At 45.0% G+C, this 23,377-nt stretch overlaps 1 protein-coding gene across 24 annotated transcripts in view; it reads left to right on the top strand.

Moving 5' to 3' along the window:
* The window catches only part of LOC122439783 (protocadherin gamma-C4), a 180,136-nt gene that overhangs the window by 60,731 nt on the left and 96,028 nt on the right, over positions 1-23,377 (top strand). The window contains exons 1-2 of one of the 24 annotated variants that reach the window (XM_043465209.1): positions 9,052-11,357; positions 20,562-22,972. The exons of 17 other annotated variants lie outside the window; for them this stretch is intronic. In XM_043465209.1, coding sequence (XP_043321144.1) covers positions 11,351-11,357; positions 20,562-22,972 — 2,418 coding nt within the window. In that variant the 5' untranslated portion in view covers positions 9,052-11,350. Of the gene's footprint in view, positions 1-1,742; positions 4,423-7,493; positions 8,970-9,051; positions 13,769-15,225; positions 18,303-20,051; positions 22,973-23,377 lie in introns of those variants that run through there. 6 more of the 24 variants (XM_043465195.1, XM_043465213.1, XM_043465206.1 and 3 more) reach the window with 6 other exon arrangements.

The raw sequence follows: 23,377 nt of genomic DNA, 5'->3' as shown, positions 1-23,377 counted from the left end.
AAAGGTATATATAAATTAGAACTTACAAAAATTATTGAGGTTTCTGAACCCTTGTATTAGATTAGTAAAAGTAAAATACATCTCAGAATTTTTAGGATTCTTAGGATTTCACCTAAAACTAGGTTCTTGAAAATTTCTTCAGTTTAAACCTCTTTTATGAGTTCTGTGTCTGTATCAGTACCTTTCAAAGCTTTAATACTTCTCGTATTTCAAAGCAAACATATTTTAAAGGGTGGTGGTAGGTAAGACTGGTTCCTCAATGTTCTTTGTGTGTCAGTGGTCACCCAGGACTCATACCAATGGAGACGTGGCATCTAAAGCCTAAAATGGCCATTGCCCTCCCCATCAAATTTGAAATAAAATGTAATCTTGAAATTGTTGAAACTGACCTCTGTAAAATGCAGATGAACACATTTCGTTAGAATTCCAATGAGCTGTTTTGCCTGCAGTCATGTGAAATGTGCTGTGTTCTCATGGTTAGAGTTTGAGTGTTACTTTTAAGAAAAGAAGTTACCTGTACACAAATTTTAAACAAGCCAACCGGTTCAATTAAAAATGATTCCATTTGGACTTCTGCATCCCTTGTTATAGCATATAGATAAAACTAACGGTTGATTTGTCATCAGATGAGAGTGGATAGTACAATGAATTATTTGCTATCAACTAAAAAGACATTTCTGAGGGATTGTGCTGTGTTTCCTCCAATCCATAGATAATGGTAGGAATTAGCTTTATGTTCTGTAGTGTTTAGGTGTACAGTCACTAACTATTTTGTTGACACTTTGCAAATTTAAAAAGTGAATGGAAAGTTGCCCCAGTACTCTTGCTGAAAGCATTCACTAATTGCAAATAATAATAATAATAACCAATAGTAAATAACCAAGAGTAAAATAATTAGAACAAATGCCACTATACTCAGTGAATTTATGTATATAAATTTACCATGAACTCATTTCCTCCAATTCTGAAGTCATTACTTCAGTATAACATGTATACATAGATAAGGAAGTAATGCATTCTACTAGAATATCCCTTTGTGACTTTGTATTGAAGGACAGACAAGTATTTCAATACATTTTAAGAGTGAATTTATATAAGATGTTGGGTATGACATAAGCCAGTTAATTCTGAGAAATGAAGTAGGAGGTACACCAAATAATCTCTGGCTACATCACAGGGACAGTTTTTTTGAATGACTACTTCTTGAGTTAGAAGAGTAAAAAGAAATTGTTTGTAAACAGAGTGTTGATATATAAGAGGAGATGTTTGAGGATTGGTACAAAATTACACAACAAAATAATTTTCAACAGTATTGATGTTGTCTAATATATGTGACATAAGTAGCACTGATTATGTAGACATATGGGGTAAACATAGGACTCAATGAAAGAAGCTTTAAAATTTTTAATATATCATAGCTAATAAACAGAAATGATTCATGGAATTGGTAGACAACAAACTCTCTGAGGGCAAGACCTGTGTCTTATTCATTGTTATATTGCCACTGACAAGGACGGTGCTTAGCACAAAGCAAAAGTTCAGTGTATGTTTGCAGAATGGTGAAATAAATGGACCAATATATATTAACTTTGTAAACAAACCTAACGTGGTATTTCTAACAATTTAGAAACAAGACTTTAAATAAGTCTTGATGATTTAAAATATTAAATATATTAACATAAAAATATGGCTTGTTAAGTTAGGCCCACAAGTTTATAATTATGAGAGCTGGTTAAACTGAAGCTGCAGGGGCTGCAGTTTCCCAGTGTGGACTCTGGGCGCCGCTGTTGGCCAAAGTGGAGAACTTGGTACCGGAGACTTCCTCGCGCAGCCGCAGCTCACGTTCCCTGTCTCAGACTCGCTAGCGTAAGCCTTTCCAACGTTTCCTTCTCTAGAGAAGAAACCCTCCCTGACCCTCATAAAGCTGTTGGGAGCTCCGGACGACTGCAACAAAGATATTATTTGTAGTCCGGCGTCTCCAAGCCGGTGAGCAAACTAAGGGGGGGAGCAAGAGGGATGGGGCGCGGCGCTGGGAAGAGCGGCTGGGCTGAGAGGCGGCCAGTGCTCTGTCCATTCCTGCTGTCTTTGTTCTGCCTGGCGCTCTCTGAGCAGATCCACTACAGGATTCCCGAGGAGATGCCCGAGGGCTCGGTGGTGGGGAATCTCGCCAAGGACCTGAGACTCAGTGTCCACGAGTTACCGACTCGAAAACTGCGCGTCAGTTCGGAGAAGCCTTACTTCACTGTGAGCGCGGAGAGCGGGGAGTTACTTGTGAGCAGCAGGCTAGACCGGGAGCAGATATGCGGGAAGAAGTCAGCTTGTGCTCTGGAATTTGAGGTTGTTGCTGAAAATCCATTGAACTTTTATCACGTGAATGTAGAGATCGAGGATGTCAATGACCACACGCCAGAATTCTCGCAAAATTCCTTTGAGCTGCAAATAAGTGAGTCTACGCCGCCAGGCACGCGATTTATATTAGAAGTCGCGGAAGATGCAGACATTGGCTTAAACTCTCTGCAGACTTATAAACTTTCTCTTAGCCCTAGTTTCTCGTTGATAAATAAGGAAAAACAAGATGGTAGTAAATTCCCGGAACTGGTATTGGAGAAACCCTTAGACCGGGAACAACAGAGTTACCATCGTTTAGTCCTGACTGCCTCAGACGGTGGAGATCCACCCCTAAGTGGGACTACTGAGCTCCAGATCCAGGTCACTGATGCCAATGATAACCCCCCGGTATTTAGCCAGGACGTATACCGAGTCAACCTTGGAGAAAACGTACCCCCAGGCACCACTGTGTTGCAGGTGTCAGCCACCGATCAGGACGAGGGCGTCAACTCAGAAATTGCTTATTCCTTCTACAGGACCGGGCAAGTCTTTGGTCTGAATTCAAAGAGTGGGGAAATTACAACACTAAAAACACTGGATTTCGAAGAAATCAAAGAATATTCCATCGTGGTGGAAGGGAGGGATGGCGGGGGACTGGTTGCACAGTGTACAGTTGAAATTAGCATTCAAGATGAAAATGACAACAGACCAGATATTACATTCCATTCTCTAGTCGAAATGATTCTGGAAAACGCAGTGCCAGGAACTCTGATTGCTTTGATCAAAATATATGACAGAGATTCCGGGGAGAATGGGGAGGTTAATTGTCGATTAGAGGGTGAAGTACCTTTTCAGATAATCTCTTCCTCCAAAAATTCATACAAATTGGTAACAGACGGGACCCTGGACCGAGAGCAGACCCCGGAGTACAATGTCACCATCATAGCCACTGACAAGGGCAAGCCGCCTCTCTGCACCCATACAAGTGTTACCTTGCATATTACTGATGTCAACGACAATGCTCCGGTTTTCCACCAGACCTCCTACGTCGTCCACGTGGCAGAAAACAACCCGCCTGGAGCTTCCATCGAGCAAGTCAGGGCCTCTGACCCTGACCTCGGGCCCAATGGCCAGGTCTCCTACTCCATCGTGGCCAGCGACCTGGAGCCGCGCGCGCTGTCGTCCTACGTGTCCGTGAACCCGCAGAGCGGCGTGGTGTTCGCGCAGCGCGCCTTCGACCACGAGCAGCTGCGCGCCTTCCAGCTGACGCTGCAGGCCCGCGACCACGGCTCGCCCGCGCTCAGCTCCAACGTGAGCCTGCGCGTGCTGGTGGGCGACCGCAACGACAACGCACCCAGGGTGCTGTACCCGGCGCTGGGACCCGACGGCTCGGCGCTCTTCGACACGGTGCCGCGCGCCGCGCAGCCCGGCTACCTGGTCACCAAGGTGGTGGCGGTGGACGCAGACTCTGGACACAACGCCTGGCTGTCCTACCACGTGCTGCAGGCCAGCGAGCCCGGACTGTTCAGCGTGGGGCTGCGCACGGGCGAGGTGCGCACGGCGCGGGCCTTGGGCGACAGGGACGCGGCCCGCCAGCGCCTGCTGGTCGCTGTGCGCGATGGGGGACAGCCGCCCCTCTCGGCCACCGCCACGCTGCTCCTGGTTTTCGCCGACAGCCTGCAGGAGGCGCTGCCGGACCTCAGTGACCGGCCCGCGCCCTCTGACCCCCAGGCTGAGCTGCAGTTTTACCTGGTGGTGGCCTTGGCCTTGATCTCGGTGCTCTTCCTCCTGGCAGTGATTCTGGCGGTCGCCCTGCACCTGCGACGCTCCTCCAGCCCTGCTGCTTGGGGCTGCTTTAAGCCTGGTCTCTGTGTCAAGTCTGGACCCGTGGTTCCTCCCAACTACAGTGAAGGAACTTTACCTTATTCATACAATCTGTGTGTTGCCCATACTGGAAAGACAGAGTTTAATTTTCTAAAATGTAGTGAGCAGCTGAGTTCAGGACAAGATATACTTTGTGGTGATTCGTCTGGGGCCTTATTTCCACTCTGTAATTCCAATGAGTCGACTTCCCATCCCGAAACTCTAATGGCGGTGAGTTCCATTTAAGTATCTACTCCTTTTCATCATCTTTGCAATTTTTTTATTCATATGAAAATATATTGCATTTTAAAGTCTAATGAATTGCTTTGGAATAATTAGAGCTCATCCGAAAGCTGTATATCCAGCCTTCAAGGGGAACGGTGAATTGAGAATAGGTATGTGACATAATACCTTGCCTAGTTAAGATTTACCAAGTTGGAAAAAAAAAAAAAAAAGATTTACCAAGTTGAGAGTATGCTCTATGCTTCACAACAAAAGTCTTTTTGCCAATTTCTTATATCTTTTCTAATCTAATGAAATTTACCCATTACTTTTTTATTCTTCATTTAACATATTTAGATGTTTGATATATATATAAGTACACATTAAAGTAGGAAACAAATTAAGTAGGTAGTCACTTAATTGATTTTTTAAAGCAAAAAAGCCACTACTAGGTGTCTTCCTTCACTGATTTCACTGGTACAGTTTACATCTATTTCTTATATTTATTCCTCATGTCTAGTTCCTTAAATCTACCTATATGTGAGTCTTTGAAGTCCTTAAAATTTAAAGAAAAAATATTGTGTGATATATTGTGTGAGAGGGACTCAGTGAACTCATCAGAAAATCCAAGTCATTATCTAAGTCCCTTCAAATTTCCTTGAATGCAAAATCGTCTTCTTTATAGTTAACAGGAGATACTTGATAAGAGAAAAGAAAATGCTGCTCCCTCTATCACTTGCTCTCATACCTGACCTATTTTTTTGAAGCGGAAAGAGGGGAAAGTCACTGTATTTGTCTTATTACTTGGAGCCCTAAACATTAGTGACTAGAGGTTATCTCATCTTCCTATCTGTAGGAGGGAAGGAGAATTCTGAATTATTTTTAAGGCAAAATCTACTAATTTCAAGCACATACAAAGATGCCATTACATAAGCATCTGTCTTTTGCTTGTTTTCTATTAGGAACTGCTTCAGTAAATAATTTCTTTACAAATTGCTGAAAGAAATTTCTTACTGTGGTGTTTAATTTGTTCTACATCTTATATTTTTTTCCTCAAATTATTACATAAGTTTAGATGACCCTTATAATAGGAAGTTTAATACTATATAATATAGTATAGTATATAATATAATATATTGCTAATTTCTTGATGAAAAAACTGAAATGGAAACTTACTTTACAGGGTATGTTATTTGAATCTTCCAAATGCTGTAGGCTGTGCATGCACTATGAATTCACATAGAAAACTAAATATTTTAAAAATTGAAATAGGCTAAAAGTTTAGCAACCATAACTATGTAAATTTTTAAAATCCCAAGCTACTTAAATTTAGCAATATCAGATGAGAAAATCTAGTACCATTATGTAATTAAATTTTGTAAACAAAATCTTAAGGAAACTTTACTCCAAGAATCTCACCATGAAAGTAAATGTCTTATAAAACAGCTTCAAATTGAGTAATCTATATATTCATTCAATATAATTATGTAAATACAGATGTATATATAAAATAAGAAAAATATGGATATATTTCCAAAGAGGATTGCACATTTTAATTACTTCAGAAAATAACGACCTATAAAAAACAGTTGCAACATTATAAAAAATGAAATTTGAATAATTTACATATCTAGAAAGAGCAAAATGCTATCAAAAATGAGAGTAAGGTTGTGTGATATTAATGACATTTAATAGAAGTTTCATGTCACCTTATTTCCAACTAAAATACCCACAAGTGGTCATTGCTTTTGAAATATAAATGCACGACACAGAAAAATCTAAAATCACAACGGTAAGAGAGTAGTGTTTTGTCAGTCATCTATAGCAAAAGTATTTCGCATCTCAGTGGGTGTAGTAACGGCTAAGGACTCTGAGCGCCGCTGTTCACCAACTCTAAGAAAAGCTCAGTCAGCTTTCGGTCCCGTTGTTAGGGTCTGCAACTCCACAAAGCCGCTCGGATCCCACAGACAGACTCCGGGGCTGCAGAGTAACTCAGCCTCTGAACTTGGGGCACTACGGGTTTCTCCTGAGAAAAAATATCGCCATAATTTGCAGGAGGAAAGCAGAAGCTAAGGAATCAGCGTTCACAGGAAGTATTTTGAGGGAAAAAAACCTTGAGTGAAGCAACAATGGCCGCTCCAAGGAATAGCCTGCACCGCAGAAGACTGTTCCTGTTGTGCCTTTTCCTAGGGAGGCTGTGGGAGACAGGGGCGAGCCAGATCCGCTACTCGGTACCTGAAGAGACAGAAAAAGGCTACATCGTGGGGAATATCTCCAAGGACCTGGGGCTGGAGCTCCGCGAGCTGGCAGAGCGGGGAGTCCGCATCATCTCCAGAGGTAGGACGCAGCTCTTTGCTCTAAATCCACGAAGCGGCAGCTTGGTCACTGCGGGCAGGATAGACCGGGAGGAGCTCTGCGCTCAAAGCGCGCGGTGTCTGGTGAACTTTAAAGTCCTGGTTGAAGACAGGGTGCAACTTCACGGACTAGAAATAGAAGTCACTGATATCAATGATAATAACCCAAAATTTCAGGTCGAAAATCTGGAAGTAAAAATTAACGAAATCGCTCTGCCCGGAACACGTTATCCACTGCCAGAGGCTGTGGACCCGGATGTGGGCTTGAATTCCCTGCAGAGCTACCAGCTCAGCCCCAATAACCACTTCTCCCTGGACGTGCGAACTGGAGACGACGACGGAGCTCTAAGCCCAGAGCTGGTGCTGGAGCGCGCCCTGGACCGCGAGGAGGAGGCTGCTCACTACCTGGTCCTCATCGCCACGGACGGAGGCGAACCGCGTCGTTCCAGCACAGTGCACATCCGAGTGACAGTGTTGGATACAAACGACAATGCCCCTGTTTTTGCTCAACCGATTTACCGAGTGAAAGTCCCAGAGAATGTGCCCCCGGGGACTCGGCTGCTTACCGTAAGCGCTAGCGACCCAGATGAAGGAACCAACGGGGAAGTGGCTTACAAATTCTGGAAAATTAGTGAAAAACAATCTCCGTTATTCCAGCTGAATGAAAATACTGGCGAAATATCAACAGCGAAGAGTTTAGATTATGAAGAATGTGCGTTTTATGACATGGAAATACAGGCAGAAGATGGTGGGGCACTGAAGGATCGGACCAAAGTACTCATTTCAGTAGAAGATGTCAATGATAATAGACCTGAAGTGACCATTACATCGTTATTTAGTCCAGTGAGGGAAGATGCTCCTCAAGGAACAATAATCGTTCTTTTCAATGCTCATGACCGAGACTCTGGTAAGAATGGCCAAGTTGTTTGTTCCATCGAGGAGATTCTACCTTTTCAGTTAGAAAAGTCAGTAGAAGATTATTATAGATTGCTGACAGTCCAAAATCTTGACCGAGAAAAAACCTCTGAATATAACATCACAGTGACTGCAACCGATAGAGGAACACCGCCTCAGTCCACGGAAATTCACATAACCCTGCACGTGGTTGACGTCAACGACAATCCACCCTCCTTCTCTCAAACCTCCTACTCTGTCTACCTCCCAGAGAACAATCTTAGAGGCACTTCCATCTTCTCTGTGACAGCCCATGACCCAGACAGCAATGAGAATGCTCGAATTATTTACTCCCTAGAGGAAGACACCATCCAAGGGGCGCCTCTCTCCTCCTATGTCTCTATCAACTCGGACACTGGTGTGCTATTCGCACTGCGCTCCTTCGACTATGAGCAGTTTCGAGATCTTCAAATGCAGGTGAAGGCAAGCGACAGTGGGGACCCACCACTCAGCAGCAACGTGTCACTGAGCATATTCGTGCTGGACCAGAATGACAACGTGCCAGAAATCCTGTATCCTGCCCTCCCCACTGATGGCTCCACGGGCGTGGAACTGGCACCTCGCTCTGCAGAGCCAGGATACCTGGTGACCAAGGTGGTGGCAGTGGACAGAGACTCAGGTCAGAATGCCTGGCTGTCCTACCGCCTGCTCAAGGCCAGCGAGCCAGGGCTCTTCTCGGTGGGGCTGCACACGGGTGAGGTGCGCACAGCGCGCGCCCTGCTGGACAGAGATGCGATCAAGCAGAGCTTGGTGGTGGCGGTCCAGGACCACGGCCAGCCCCCTCTCTCAGCCACCGTCACGTTCACGGTGGCTGTGGCTGACAGCATCCCCGACGTCCTGGCTGATCTAGGCAACCTTGACTCTCCTGCCAACCCCGAGGACTCTGGCCTCACACTCTACCTGGTGGTGGCGGTGGCCGCGGTCTCCTGCGTCTTCCTCGCCTTTGTCATCGTGCTACTGGCGCTTAGGCTGAGGCACTGGCACATGTCGCGTCTGCTCCAGGCTTCAGGCAGCGGGTTAACTGGAATGCCGGCGTCTCAGTTTGTGGGCGTGGACGGGGTGCGGGCTTTCCTGCAGACCTATTCGCACGAGGTCTCGCTCACCGCGGACTCGCGGAGGAGTCACGTGATCTTCCCGCAGCCGAACTATGCGGACACGCTCATCAGCCAGGAGAGCTGTGAAAAAAGCGAGCCATTGTGCGTTTCAGATGATTCCAGGTTTCCTATAGAAGACACCCCTTTCGTTCCAGTGAGTTCGTCTTTTTCTTTACTTTAAAAAAAACTGATTTTCTCTTTAAGTGCTTTCATTTAAGGTAAGTTGATATTAACATATTTCTCACCATACATTTAAATCTTCACTAAGCCTAATTTTTTGCTCTAACACCTATAAGAGTCGGACACGACTTAGCGACTGAACAACAATATAGGAGGCATTTATTGGTTACATCGTTGAAACAATCTTTGCTTTTTCATAATAATTAACCTAGGGTCAGTGGAAACCCTCTTGGGACAGCCCTCATCATCAGGCACTGGGCATGGCTCTTATCATTGGATAAGGTTGCTTGAGTGGTGACCACAGTTCACTGCTAATTCTTAGGACAGGTTTCTATTCCTGAAATTTATTATTTTTGTTGTCTGCAATGGCTGCATTGTGAAATTCTTACTCTGAAAACATGTCTACAGCTGATGCTATTTTTGTAAGGGTAAATTAATAAGAAATGCATTCTATTTGGAGAACTAGGTGAAAGCTCAAATTCAGTGCTTCTCTTCTGTTTCTATGACCAGACAACACCTCTGAGAGGTGATGTGTTTCAGGTCACATGTTTGTAGAAGTTGTTTGCATTTAGAGATCATTTCTGAGGATGATTCAAGCTTCAGTTATTATTTCCATATCCTCATACAGCATGTTTTATTCTTTTAATGGTGAAAAAATTGCTGTTTATAAGCAATAGACATTTAATTTCTGTGAAAAATTTTAACACCATTGGTTCTCATCCTCTTAATACTATAATTGTTAATAGTTTGAAATTCTCCTATACTTTATATTTGCTGAAGAGCATTTTCTTGGACTGGACCCTATGAGAAGACAAAACATGGGAAATTAAAATTATTCTTCAACTGTTATTTATGACTCCAACTTTTTAGGCTAGAAATAAATTTGGATATGGGAGATGTTTTAGAAAAATATTCTCAGGAACTACTAGGAAGGATCTAAGAATATTCACTGGCTTTTAGATATAAAGAGAATAATTATTATTATGTAATGTGATTTTTAACACAATGTTATTTCAAGTAATAAATGACATTGTAGGAGACTTTGAAAATAATATTTGAAATTGACTCAAAATTCTATTTTAAACATGCTGAATATAAGGGCTAAACATGTCTGTCCATCATACAGATGTTTTAATTATTTCAAATGCTCTTTATTCATAAGCAAGTAGGAAAGACAATGCATTGCTCAGGGTCATATTTTTAACCATGCAATAGGAAAACTATCATTTAAAGTTTCTGTCTTGGGGAGTAACCTTTAGTACTTAGTATACATAAATACTAAAATATGTGTTAATGTGGAAAAAGTAATACCAGAAATATTTATGAAGACTGTATATCATGGTAGGTGACTACTATTCTGTGCCATAAAAGGTGACTTGTCTTTTAAAACAGCCCATAAGGCTCTTTGGATGGATGATTGGGCAGACTGTGGAAAATGCTGAATTCTTGTTTTCTTGAATCAGGCAGGACTTTTGCATTGGTAACAGTTTATATATATAATAGGCTTAAGGATAAAATTCTTCCCCATCTTAATGTCTTGTCTCTAAAGAAGAGTTAATTAAAATATCTTGGATATCTTCAAAACAATGAGGTAATGAAATATGTAGTAAAGAATACCTTGTGTTGATCATCTTTGCAGTTGGGTCAGGGGTAAATGAAGATTCAATAATAATGCTCCCTAACTTCTTTTGTAAGTTGGAAAATTTCCACAATAAACTTCTTGAAAAACTAAGTATAAAAACACTGCCCATATACTTTACTAAAACTAAAACTTGGGCAATTACATAACTATATAATCTATAGATAGATATATATTTTGGGCTTCCTTGGTGGCTCAGTAGTAAAGAATCCTCCTGCCAATGCAGGAGACAACAATTCGATCCCTGGTCCAGGAAGATTCCCCGGAGAAGGAAATGGCAACCTACTCCAGTATTCTTGCTTGGGAAAAAAACCATGGATAGAAGATCTTGGCGGGCTACAGTCCATGGGGTCGCAAAGAGTTGTACACAACCTACCGTCTGAAAAACAACACATTCTGGAGAGAAATTGTCTCAAGACTAAAATATGAGACTGCGATCCCACACGAAGCCTCTGGGCGCCGCTGTCGGCCAGTGCAGGGCTAGCGCTGACACCCGAGATTCTTCAACCTCCAGGCTGGGATTTCCAGAGCAGCTACAGATAGAGAGAAGGAAACCCGCTCACACACCCAGGCTCCTGGCTGGGCACTGTGTGCCCAGCACAAACGGATTCCCAGCTCCGCCTGTCCTGGGCCGAAAGTTCTTCTCGTGATGCCGTGAACTGCAGTTTCTTTGGCTTTTCAGAAAGATTGGGACCCAGCGAGAACTAAAGCGCGCAATGGGAGGGAGCTGCACGCAGACACGCCCGGCTGACCGGAGGCAGGTACTGTTTCTCTTCCTGCTGCCTTTGTTCTACCCCGCGCTCTGCGAGCAGATCCGCTACTCGATTCCCGAGGAGCTGGCCAAAGGCTCCGTGGTAGGGAATCTCGCCAGGGATCTAGGGCTCAGTGTCCTGGATGTGTCGGCTCGAAAGCTGAGAGTTAGTGCGGAGAGGCTGCTCTTCAACGTAGACGCGGAGAGCGGGGACTTACTTGTAAAGGACCGAATAGACCGTGAGCAGATATGCAAAGAGAGAAGAAGATGTGAATTGCAGTTGGAAGCCGTGGTGGAAAATCCTTTAAATATTTTTCATATCATTGTGGTTGTTGAAGATATTAATGACCATGCTCCTCAATTCGATAAAAAGGAAATACATTTAGATATTTTTGAATCTGTATCCGTAGGTGCACGAATATCCCTGGACCCTGCCACTGACCCCGATATAAACATGAACTCAGTTAAAGATTATCAGATAAATCCTAACCCTTATTTCTCATTAATGGTTAGAGTTAATTCTGACGGTGGCAGATACCCAGAATTATCCTTGGAGAAACCCCTCGACCGAGAAGAGCAGGGATCCCATAGCTTGATATTGACTGCCTTGGATGGAGGGGACCCTCCACGAAGTGCCACCGCTCAAATAGAAATCTCTGTCAAGGACACCAATGATAACCCCCCGGTGTTCAGCCAAGAAGAATATAGACTTAGCGTTAGTGAAAATCTACCCCCTGGGTCCTCCGTGTTGCTGGTGACAGCCACTGACCAGGATGAGGGGGCCAATGCTGAAATAAACTACTACTTCAGGAGCACTGCTCAGAGTACAAGACACAAGTTCTCATTGGATGAGAAAACAGGCATGATTAAGAATAACCAGTCTTTGGATTTTGAGGATATAGAAAGATACACCATGGAAGTGGAAGCAAAGGATGGAGGTGGTCTCTCTTCCCAATGTAAAGTAATCATAGATATCCTCGATGAAAACGACAACATCCCGGAAATAATCATTACTTCTCTCTCTGATCAGATTTTGGAGGGTTCTCTACCAGGAATGGTTGTTGCTCTTTTCAAAACACGGGACCAGGATTCCGGAGAAAATGGAGAAGTCACCTGTCACGTAGGAAGAGATGTTCCTTTCAAGATTTATTCTTCTTCTAATAATTACTACAAGCTGGTGACAGATGGGGATCTAGACCGAGAGCAGACTGTGGAATACAACGTCACCATCACAGCTACTGACCGGGGCAAGCCTCCTCTCTCCTCCAGCACTACCATTACCCTACGCATCACTGATGTCAACGACAACGCTCCGCTTTTCCACCAGGCCTCCTACGTCGTCCACGTGGGAGAAAATAACCCTCCTGGAGCTTCCATCGCGCAAGTCAGCGCCTGCGACCCTGACCTAGGGCCCAATGGCCACGTCTCCTACTCCATCGTGGCCAGCGACCTGGAGCCGCGCGCGCTGTCGTCCTACGTGTCCGTGAACCCGCAGAGCGGCGTGGTGTTCGCGCAGCGCGCCTTCGACCACGAGCAGCTGCGCGCCTTCCAGCTGACGCTGCAGGCCCGCGACCACGGCTCGCCCGCGCTCAGCTCCAACGTGAGCCTGCGCGTGCTGGTGGGCGACCGCAACGACAACGCACCCAGGGTGCTGTACCCGGCGCTGGGACCCGACGGCTCGGCGCTCTTCGACACGGTGCCCCGCGCCGCGCAGCCCGGCTACCTGGTCACCAAGGTGGTGGCGGTGGACGCAGACTCTGGACACAACGCCTGGCTGTCCTACCACGTGCTGCAGGCCAGCGAGCCCGGACTGTTCAGCGTGGGGCTGCGCACGGGCGAGGTGCGCACGGCGCGGGCCTTGGGCGACAGGGACGCGGCCCGCCAGCGCCTGCTGGTCGCTGTGCGCGATGGGGGACAGCCGCCCCTCTCGGCCACCGCCACGCTGCTCCTGGTTTTCGCCGACAGCCTGCAGGAGGCGCTGCCGGACCTCAGTGACCGGCCTGCGCCCTCTGACCCCCAGGCTGAGCTGCAGTTTTACCTGGTGGTGGCCTTGGCCTTGATCTCGGTGCTCTTCCTCCTGGCAGTGATTCTGGCGGTCGCCCTGCACCTGCGACGCTCCTCCAGCCCTGCTGCTTGGGGCTGCTTTAAGCCTGGTCTCTGTGTCAAGTCTGGACCCGTGGTTCCTCCCAACTACAGTGAAGGAACTTTACCTTATTCGTACAATCTGTGCGTTGCCCATACTGGAAAGACAGAGTTCAATTTTCTAAGATGTAGTGAGCCTTTGCATCCCACTCAAGACATAGTGTGTGGTGATTCTCCTGGGGCCCTAATTCCACTTCATAGTGGGAATGACTTGGCTACACATCCTGAGACCCTAACACCGGTAAGTTTCTTTCTTTTTTTTTTTTTTGTCTTCTGTAATATTCTATTTTTTTTTCATATTTTGGGCATACTATTTCACTTTTACCTCTAGAATCATATTTAGAAAATCCATAACTAATCACTGTCTTGTCTTATCAGTTTTTACTGACTGCATTTTCAAGACTCATTTCGTTCATAAGTTGCCCTGTAATTCAGAAAGGATGTCACTAAATTGGAGATATCTTTTCAAGCTTAAGTTAGCCAAACAGGCTGTGGTCTTGGCTTCTTAACAAATAAATAGTTTGAAGTTTAATAACATTCAGGTACTCCTTAAATATCAAAGCAGATGCTCATATCAAAGAAACATGTGTTGCAGATAATCCTGTATGTGTATTCTGGTATCTTCATTTATTTTAACATTTTTTAAAACTGTTGGGACTTCCCTGGCAGTCCAGTGGTTAAGACTCTGTGCTTCCAATACAGGAAGTGGGATTTCGACCCTTGGTCAGGGAACTAAGATCCCACATGGTGCAGCCAAAAATAAAATAAAATTAGATTATGAAAAAATATAAATTAAACTGTAAGCATTTGAGGGGACATAATGAGCAGATCCATGAATCCCTGAAATTGCATGCAAAGTTACAGATGTATGCAGTTTTCCTGGCAGAGGAGTCAAAACTTTCATTCTACTGCCAAGTGTTGCTGTGGGCCCCAAACCTTAATACTAACTACCCTAGAGGAATTTCTCTCTTCAACTTTTGGTCCTTCTGGTTTTTCTTTTATATATACTTTTCTTGGTACTCAAATTATACTCTTTCCAAATCTTTTTTCCTCTACATTGAAGATAAGGAATTTCTCAGAAAGCAAATGAAATGTCATTGTGCTCTGTGCTCAATATCTGACTCTTGATTATCTTTGAAGACAAAAGATAAAATCTTTAAAGAGTTAAATGGGGGGGGGAGCAAAGAGATTATTTATATTGCCATCAACACCCTGAGGAAAACAGGTCATTTGATATGCTTATTTCTTTAAAAACCCACATCACTATTTCTAACTCTGTTTTTAAAAATTGTTTTATAGCACTTGTATGTATTCTCTTCCCATTGCAATAGAGACGTGTTCCTTTTAGTTTGTGATTACCAGCTCAACTCATTTGGTTCAACTTCATAACCTATAATAAAAATACATTTTTTCAAAAAAATTCATTGAGCCACAATAAAACTATTTTAGAAAAATTTGAAAGCCTTTTACAGAATCTTAATGCTAAACATAATAGTTAAATGCTAAATGCTAATATAGTTAAATGTTAGTTAAATGCTAGTTAGTTATAGCTAAAATAGTTAAATGCTAAATATAATTAGTTAACCAATCTAAAATTTAAAAATTTTAAGTGAATTAAAAGGGATTATCTCATAATAATCTCTATATGAATGTCTACTAAACACTGTTGGACCATTTAAATCAGAATTTCAAATAAAATTGTAAGGCTTTTCTGAATATAGCTAGAAGCTCATAGGAAAGAAAACAAGCATTACTTCCCTTTGAAAGTGGATATATTTCTATTGGGAAAATGAGTGTTGCAAATATAAATTTAATTGACCATTATTTAATACTCTGTAGTACTTTCATTCCACTTTATTCCACCCAGTAATGGCAATCCACCTCCAGTATTCTTGCCTGGGAAATCCCATGGACAGAGGAACCTGGCGGGGTACAGCCCATGGGGTCGCAAAAGAGTCGGACACGACTTAGGGACTAAACAACAACAAGAAAACTACAGATATCAGTTGAGAAACTAAAGAAGAAATGTAAAATAAAATATGCAACAAAAAATAGAGTCCCCTTTGTTTTCTATTGCATACATAAGTGGGTGCAGTAACTTCTGAGGACTCTGAGCGCCGCTGTTCACCTACTAGGAGAGAACCGAAGCCAGCGCTCAATCCGGATTGTCAGGGCTCCAGCTACACAAAGCTCCACGGTTACTGCAAACCAGCTCCAGGGCTGCAGCGAAACTCACTTCAGAATTGAAGGTGCGCAGGCCGCAGAGACTTCTGCAGCCCGAGTATGAAAAAGGAATCAACCAAAACACAGCGTGCCCAGTGAGGACATAGCAAAAATCCCGTCACCAGACAACAATGGCCGCTCAAAGGAATCGCTCCTACCTCATCGCGCTGGTCCAGCTCTGCCTTCTCCTCTGTATGTCGTGGGAGACCGAAGCTCGGCAGATCCGCTACTCGGTTCCCGAGGAGTTAGAGAGAGGTTCTTTTGTGGGCAACATCTCCAAAGACTTGGGACTGGAGCCCCGGGAGCTAGCGGAGCGAGGAGTCCGAATCGTCTCCAGAGGTAGGACGCAGCTCTTTGCTCTGAACCCGCGAAGCGGCAGCTTGGTCACCGCGGGCAGGATAGACCGGGAGGAGCTCTGCGCTCAGAGCGCTTGGTGTCTGGTGAGTTTTAACATTCTTGTGGAAGATAGGGTGAAACTTTTCGGAGTAGAAATAGAAGTAACTGATATCAATGATAATGCACCGAAATTTCAAGCAGAAAATCTAGATGTAAAAATTAATGAAAACGTCGCTCCAGGAATGCGTTTTCCTCTCCCGGAAGCTGTTGATCCAGATGTGGGCGTGAACTCCCTACAGAGCTACCAGCTCAGCTCCAATAAGCACTTCTCTCTAGCAGTTCAAAGCCGTGTCAATGGCGTTAAGTCCCCGGAGCTGGTGCTGGAGCACGCCCTGGATCGCGAGGAAGAGGCAATGCACCGTCTGGTTCTCACTGCCGTCGACGGGGGAGACCCTCTCCGATCTGGCACTGTCCTCATCAGTGTAACTGTTTTCGATGCAAATGACAATGCACCAGTCTTCAGTTTGCCTGAATACCGAGTGAGTGTTCCGGAGAACTTGCCTGTGGGCTCACGGTTATTGACAGTCACCGCCACCGACAGGGATGAAGGTGCCAACGGAGAAGTGACATATTCATTCCGAAAATTACCTGACACACAATTGTTGAAATTCCAACTAAACAAAAATACTGGGGAAATAAAGCTATCAGAAAATCTAGATTACGAAGAGACAGGTTTCTATGAAATAGAAATACAAGCTGAAGATGGAGGGGCATATCTTGCAACTGCTAAAGTATTGATTACAATAGAAGATGTAAATGACAACAGTCCAGAGGTAACCATCACATCTCTGTTTAGTCCCCTGATGGAAGATTCACCTCTAGGGACTGTTGTAGCTCTTTTAAATGTGCATGATCTGGACTCTGGACAGAATGGACAGGTCATCTGTTCCATACTGGGGAATCTGCCATTTAAGTTAGAAAAATCGATTGATAGTTATTATAGATTGGTGACACACACAGTTCTTGACAGGGAACAGGTATCCTCTTACAATATCACATTAAGAGCCACAGATGGAGGAATTCCACCCCTATCAACAGAAACTCACTTCACCCTGCAAGTGGCAGATATCAACGACAACCCACCTACGTTCTCTCACATCTCCTACTTTACCTATATCCCAGAGAACAACCCCAGAGGTGCCTCCATCTTCTCGGTGACTGCACTGGATCCAGACAGCAAAGAAAATGCCCAGGTTATTTACTCCCTGGCTGAAGACACTATCCAGGGGGCACCACTATCGTCCTATATCTCCATCAATTCTGACACAGGAGTCCTATATGCACTGCGATCCTTCGACTATGAGCAGTTCCGTAATCTGCAGATGCAAGTGACAGCCACTGACAGTGGGGACCCACCACTCAGCAGCAACGTGTCACTGAGCATATTCGTGCTGGACCAGAATGACAATGCGCCAGATATCCTGTATCCTGCCCTCCCTACCGATGGCTCCACAGGCGTGGAACTGGCACCCCGCTCTGCAGAGCCAGGATACCTGGTGACCAAGGTGGTGGCAGTGGACAGAGACTCGGGACAGAACGCCTGGCTGTCCTACCGCCTGCTCAAGGCCAGCGAGCCAGGACTCTTCTCTGTGGGGCTGCACACGGGCGAGGTGCGCACAGCGCGGGCCCTGCTGGACAGAGACGCGCTCAAGCAGAGCCTGGTAGTGGTGGTCCAGGACCATGGGCAGCCCCCTCTCTCGGCTACCGTCACGCTCACGGTGGCTGTGGCCGACAGCATCCCAGATGTCCTTGCTGATCTGGGCAGCTTGGAGGTCCCGCCGGCCTCTGATGCTTCAGACCTCACCCTGTATCTGGTGGTGGCGGTGGCCGCGGTCTCCTGCGTCTTCCTCGCCTTTGTCATTGTACTGGTGGCGCTCAAGCTGAGAGGCTGGCACACGTCGCGTCTGCTCCAGGCTTCCGGAGGCGGATTGGGCGTACCAGCCTCGCACTTTGTGGGCGTGGACGGGGTACGGACTTTCCTGCAGTCCTATTCCCACGAGGTCTCTCTCACCGCGGACTCGCGGAGGAGTCATGTGATCTTTCCGCAACCCAACTACGCGGACACACTTATCAGCCAGGAGAGCTGTGAGAAAAAAGATCCTCTGTCTTTGTTAGATGATTCGAAGTTTCCTGTAGAAGATACCCCTTTGGTGCCAGTGAGTTCTGTTTTTGCTCCTTTTCTCACCTTTAAGAATTATGATTAGTTTTACTGTTAGGTTTGCAGCATGATGGTGGGATCCTAATCCTAATTTTTTCACTTTTCCCTCCATTTCAATGACATTGGCTTCTGTCTAAAACATTGAGGAATAGAATTAAGGATTAATTAAGAATTAAGAATAACCATTAATTACTTGATGATAATTAAGGCTAATATGTTTTTACTTTCTGGTAAATATTCACTTAATCCTAGTGAAGGCTTATTATCATAGGTTGTTATGATTAGCTTCACAGAGTCTTGTGTTTTATAATTTTGTTGCATATAGTACTCGCAATTCCTAAGAGAAGACTTTCATATAGAAGTGTCTTGTCAATTTGTGTGCTCTCCTGGTGGCTACATGCTGAAATCCTTAGACAACCCTGCCTCTTGTTATGAAGTCAGGCCTGGTAAGAATAGGTAAATGTCAGAAACAAATGCATTAGCCTTACTGGAAATCCTGCCCATTTTCAGTAATATTCCATTAACAATTCATAACAATATGTGCTTAAATTTTTGAAGTATAATCATACCTGGTAACACTGCAGCATCCATTTTGCCTGTGATTCTAATTTCATACTGTCATGTGGAAGATATACCATTTTAATTTTACTTTCCTTGTTCTATAGGGACTCCAGAGAACCGATAAAAGGTATTATGTTAAGCAGACTTGAGGTTCTGCTTTCTCTGCACTTTTTTGTTAAATTCTCCAATCTCTAAGGCTGAAATATATATATATATAAATATATATATATATATATATAAAATTTGGGGAGATAGACTGGTACATGTTCCCAAGTACAGGAGCAAAGATGCATGCCAAAGTAATTTCAGTGACTATAGACAGAATGGAAGATCCACCCGAAACTGAAAACTCTGAAATTTACAGTCAAAATAAACTTAAAGTTAAAAAAAGTCATTTCTGCATGATAGGTGAATCAAGCAGAGAAGTACACAGAATTCTAAACAGATGGTCAGTGGAACTACTGATGAGTCCATTTAAAGTGATGATAGTGATGTATTTGGTTTGATCTCTAACTATTCTATTAATTTATATTAATGTTCTTCTAAACTAATATGGTAGTATAAAGTCAAATCATGCCCTAATGTGTTTCAAAGTGTTTATGAGACATGATTTTTTTTCCCATGTCATTCAACTTTTGTTCAAGGATATGTCTGTGGAAAAGAGCAAAGTTACTATCTTTGGAGCTATAGTCAATAACTTTTATTTTTTAACTTCCAAATAATTGAATCTTTTACATTTCTGACCATGAGAGTCAAAATTATTCTGCATATATTTCAAATAATTCTATTATTTTGAAAAAACACAGGTTTAAAAAAAGCTACTCTTTTGGCATGGTAGCTATTGTTGGCAAATATGTTGAAATATACTAATTATTTTAAAGCAATATAGGACACCTTAGATGACTGTAATGAATACTAAAGTGGTTGTATTCTAGTTCTTAAATATGGGGGGATGGATTAAGCCTAGATTTAAGACCAAAAATAATTTTTATGCTCATCTTTAGTACTTTCCTTTGTGGATACTTACTCTTTAAAGGATCTACTGTGATTGCCTCTTGATAGAACTGGATAGCAGTAGGCGATGGAATAGGAGATCTGTTTTGCATTCGACATTCTTCTGTGCCTTTTATATTTTTTTTAAGAACTGTTTCACCCTATTCAATATCTATGTAAAATTTTAACATATAAAATATTGGTTTAGCCAAAAAGTTCATTCGGGTTTTTCCGTAAGATGTTACAAACTTTTGGTCAACACAATATATAATAGTTTTGACCATGTGAAAAAAAAAGTTTCATGAAGAAAACAGAATCACCGGAGGAATAAGGTTCAAATATTTTAGCTGCGGTCATCTTGTCTTTAAAGAAAGACTTCCTGAAATAAAGCAGAAAACGTAAGCTGCGGTTCCACACGAAGCCTCTGGGCGCCGCTGTTGGCCAGTGCAGGGCAAGCTCTGAAGCCCGGGATTCCTCAGCCTTTAGGCAGGGATTTCCTGCGCAGCCACCAACACAGAGAGAAGGAAACCCGCTTATACACTGGGGCTCCTGGCCGCGCAGATTCTCCCTAGCGCACAAGGATTCCCAGCCCCTAGACTGGGGTTCCGCCTGTCCTGGGCCAAATGCTTTACCAGTGTGCCATGTGCACTTTCTCCAACTAGAAAGACTGGGACCCAGCAAGAACTAGAGCGCGCAATGGGAGGGAGCTGCACGCAGACACGCCCGGCTGACCGGAGGCAGGTACTGTTTCTCTTCCTGCTGCCTTTGTTCTACCCCGCGCTCTGCGAGCAGATCCGCTACTCGATTCCCGAGGAGCTGGCCAAAGGCTCCGTGGTAGGGAATCTCGCCAGGGATCTAGGGCTCAGTGTCCTGGATGTGTCGGCTCGAAAGCTGAGAGTTAGTGCGGAGAAGCTGCTCTTCAACGTAGACGCGGAGAGCGGGGACTTACTTGTAAAGGACCGAATAGACCGTGAGCAGATATGCAAAGAGAGAAGATGTGAATTGCAGTTGGAAGCCGTGGTGGAAAATCCTTTAAATATTTTTCATATCATTGTGGTTGTTGAAGATATTAATGACCATGCTCCTCAATTCCATAAGGATGAAATATTCTTAGAAATTAGTGAATCTGTCAGCCCGGGGACTGGAACAATTCTTGAGCCTGCAAATGATCCCGATATTAGTATGAATTCACTGAGCAAATACCAACTAAGTCCTAATGAGTATTTCTCCTTAGTGGTGAAAGACAATCCTGACGGGGGCAGATATCCAGAACTGGTATTGAAGAAGGCCCTGGACCGAGAAACGCAGAGCGTTCACCATTTGGTGCTGACAGCCTTAGACAGCGGGGATCCGCCGCAAAGCGGCACAGCTCAGATCCAAGTCCTGGTGGTGGATGCCAACGATAACCCCCCTGTGTTCAGCCAAGATGTGTACAAGGCCAGCCTTCGGGAAGATGTGCCCCCAGGCACCTTCGTGCTGAGGGTGAGCGCTACCGATCAAGACGAAGGCGTCAATGCAGAGATCACCTACTCATTTCTTGGTGTGGCTGATACAGTCCGGCACGTGTTCTCTCTGGATTCTGCTACAGGAAACATCATAACTCATCAACCCTTGGATTATGAAAATGTAGGAAGATACGCCATGGTTGTGGAAGCAAAGGACAGAGGATCCCTCTCTACACGGTGTAAAGTAATTATAGAGGTTTTGGACGAAAATGACAACAGCCCAGAAATAATCATCACTTCTCTTTCAGATCAGATTTTAGAGGATTCCCCGCCAGGAATGGTTGTGGCTCTCTTCAAAACACGGGACCAGGATTACAAGGAAAATGGAGAAGTCACGTGTAATTTAAGTAGAGACATTCCGTTTAAAATTCATTCTTCTTCTAATAATTACTACAAGTTAGTAACAGATGGGGCCCTGGACAGAGAACGGACTCCGCAATACAACGTCACTATCACAGCCATTGACCGGGGCAAGCCACCCCTCTCCTCCAGCACTACCATTACCCTACGCATCACTGATGTCAACGACAACGCTCCGGTTTTCCACCAGGCCTCCTATGTGGTCCACGTGGCAGAGAACAACTCACCCGGCGCTTCCATCACCCAAGTCAGCGCTCGCGACCCAGACCTGGGACCCAACGGCCAGGTCTCATACTCCATCGTGGCCAGCGACCTGGAGCCGCGCGCGCTGTCGTCCTACGTGTCCGTGAACCCGCAGAGCGGCGTGGTGTTCGCGCAGCGCGCCTTCGACCACGAGCAGCTGCGCGCCTTCCAGCTGACGCTGCAGGCCCGCGACCACGGCTCGCCCGCGCTCAGCTCCAACGTGAGCCTGCGCGTGCTGGTGGGCGACCGCAACGACAACGCACCCAGGGTGCTGTACCCGGCGCTGGGGCCCGACGGCTCGGCGCTCTTCGACACGGTGCCCCGCGCCGCGCAGCCCGGCTACCTGGTCACCAAGGTGGTGGCGGTGGACGCAGACTCTGGACACAACGCCTGGCTGTCCTACCACGTGCTGCAGGCCAGCGAGCCCGGACTGTTCAGCGTGGGGCTGCGCACGGGCGAGGTGCGCACGGCGCGGGCCTTGGGCGACAGGGACGCGGCCCGCCAGCGCCTGCTGGTCGCTGTGCGCGATGGGGGACAGCCGCCCCTCTCGGCCACCGCCACGCTGCTCCTGGTTTTCGCCGACAGCCTGCAGGAGGCGCTGCCGGACCTCAGTGACCGCCCGGCACCCCCTGACCCCCAGGCTGAGCTGCAGTTTTACCTGGTGGTGGCCTTGGCCTTGATCTCGGTGCTCTTCCTCCTGGCAGTGATTCTGGCCATCGCCGTGCGCCTTCGAAGCTCTTCCAGCCCCAGCGCCAGGGGCTTCTTTGGGTCTATTCTTTGTTCTAAGTCTGGTCCTGAGATTCCTCATAACTACAGTGAGGGAACGTTGCCCTATGCCTATAATTTATGTGTGCCTGGGAATCAAACTAATCCAGAACTTAATTTTCTCACATCTGTTGAACACTGTCCTGCCACACAAGACATTCTCAACAAAGATAGCTCTTCAGTGCTATTGGATAGCATTTTAACTCCTAGTGTTGAAGCAGATAAGAACACTTTTAAACAGGTAAGTACTTAATACTTTTTATATTCCAGTATGCCAATATATTCTAATAGAGCACTTTTCTGAGATTTTAGATTCCATCTCTTGATAAAGTTCCTAAAATGTAGTTCAAACCCATGGGTATTACTGTTAAGACTAAAGTTTACAATGCTGCAAACCCTCTACTATTCAAATATATTTTAAGGTAAAGTATATGGAGAAGGCTCAGGCCAATTTTTCATGAAATAGAATACCTTTTTTTTTTTTGCGGTGGCATGTGGGATATTAGTTCCCTGACCAGGGATTGAAGCTGCACCTCTTTGCACTGGAAGCATGGAGTCTCAACCACTGGACCACCAGAGAAGTTCCTAGAATACCTTTTAATTAAGGATATGGAATACAGTTAAGATTTGTATTGTGGTATTTTAA

The sequence above is a fragment of the Cervus canadensis genome, chromosome 4 (genome assembly GCF_019320065.1).
Source record: "Cervus canadensis isolate Bull #8, Minnesota chromosome 4, ASM1932006v1, whole genome shotgun sequence".
In the NCBI taxonomy this organism is placed as follows: Eukaryota; Metazoa; Chordata; class Mammalia; order Artiodactyla; family Cervidae; genus Cervus; species Cervus canadensis.
This window is presented reverse-complemented; position numbering and strand designations above follow the sequence as displayed.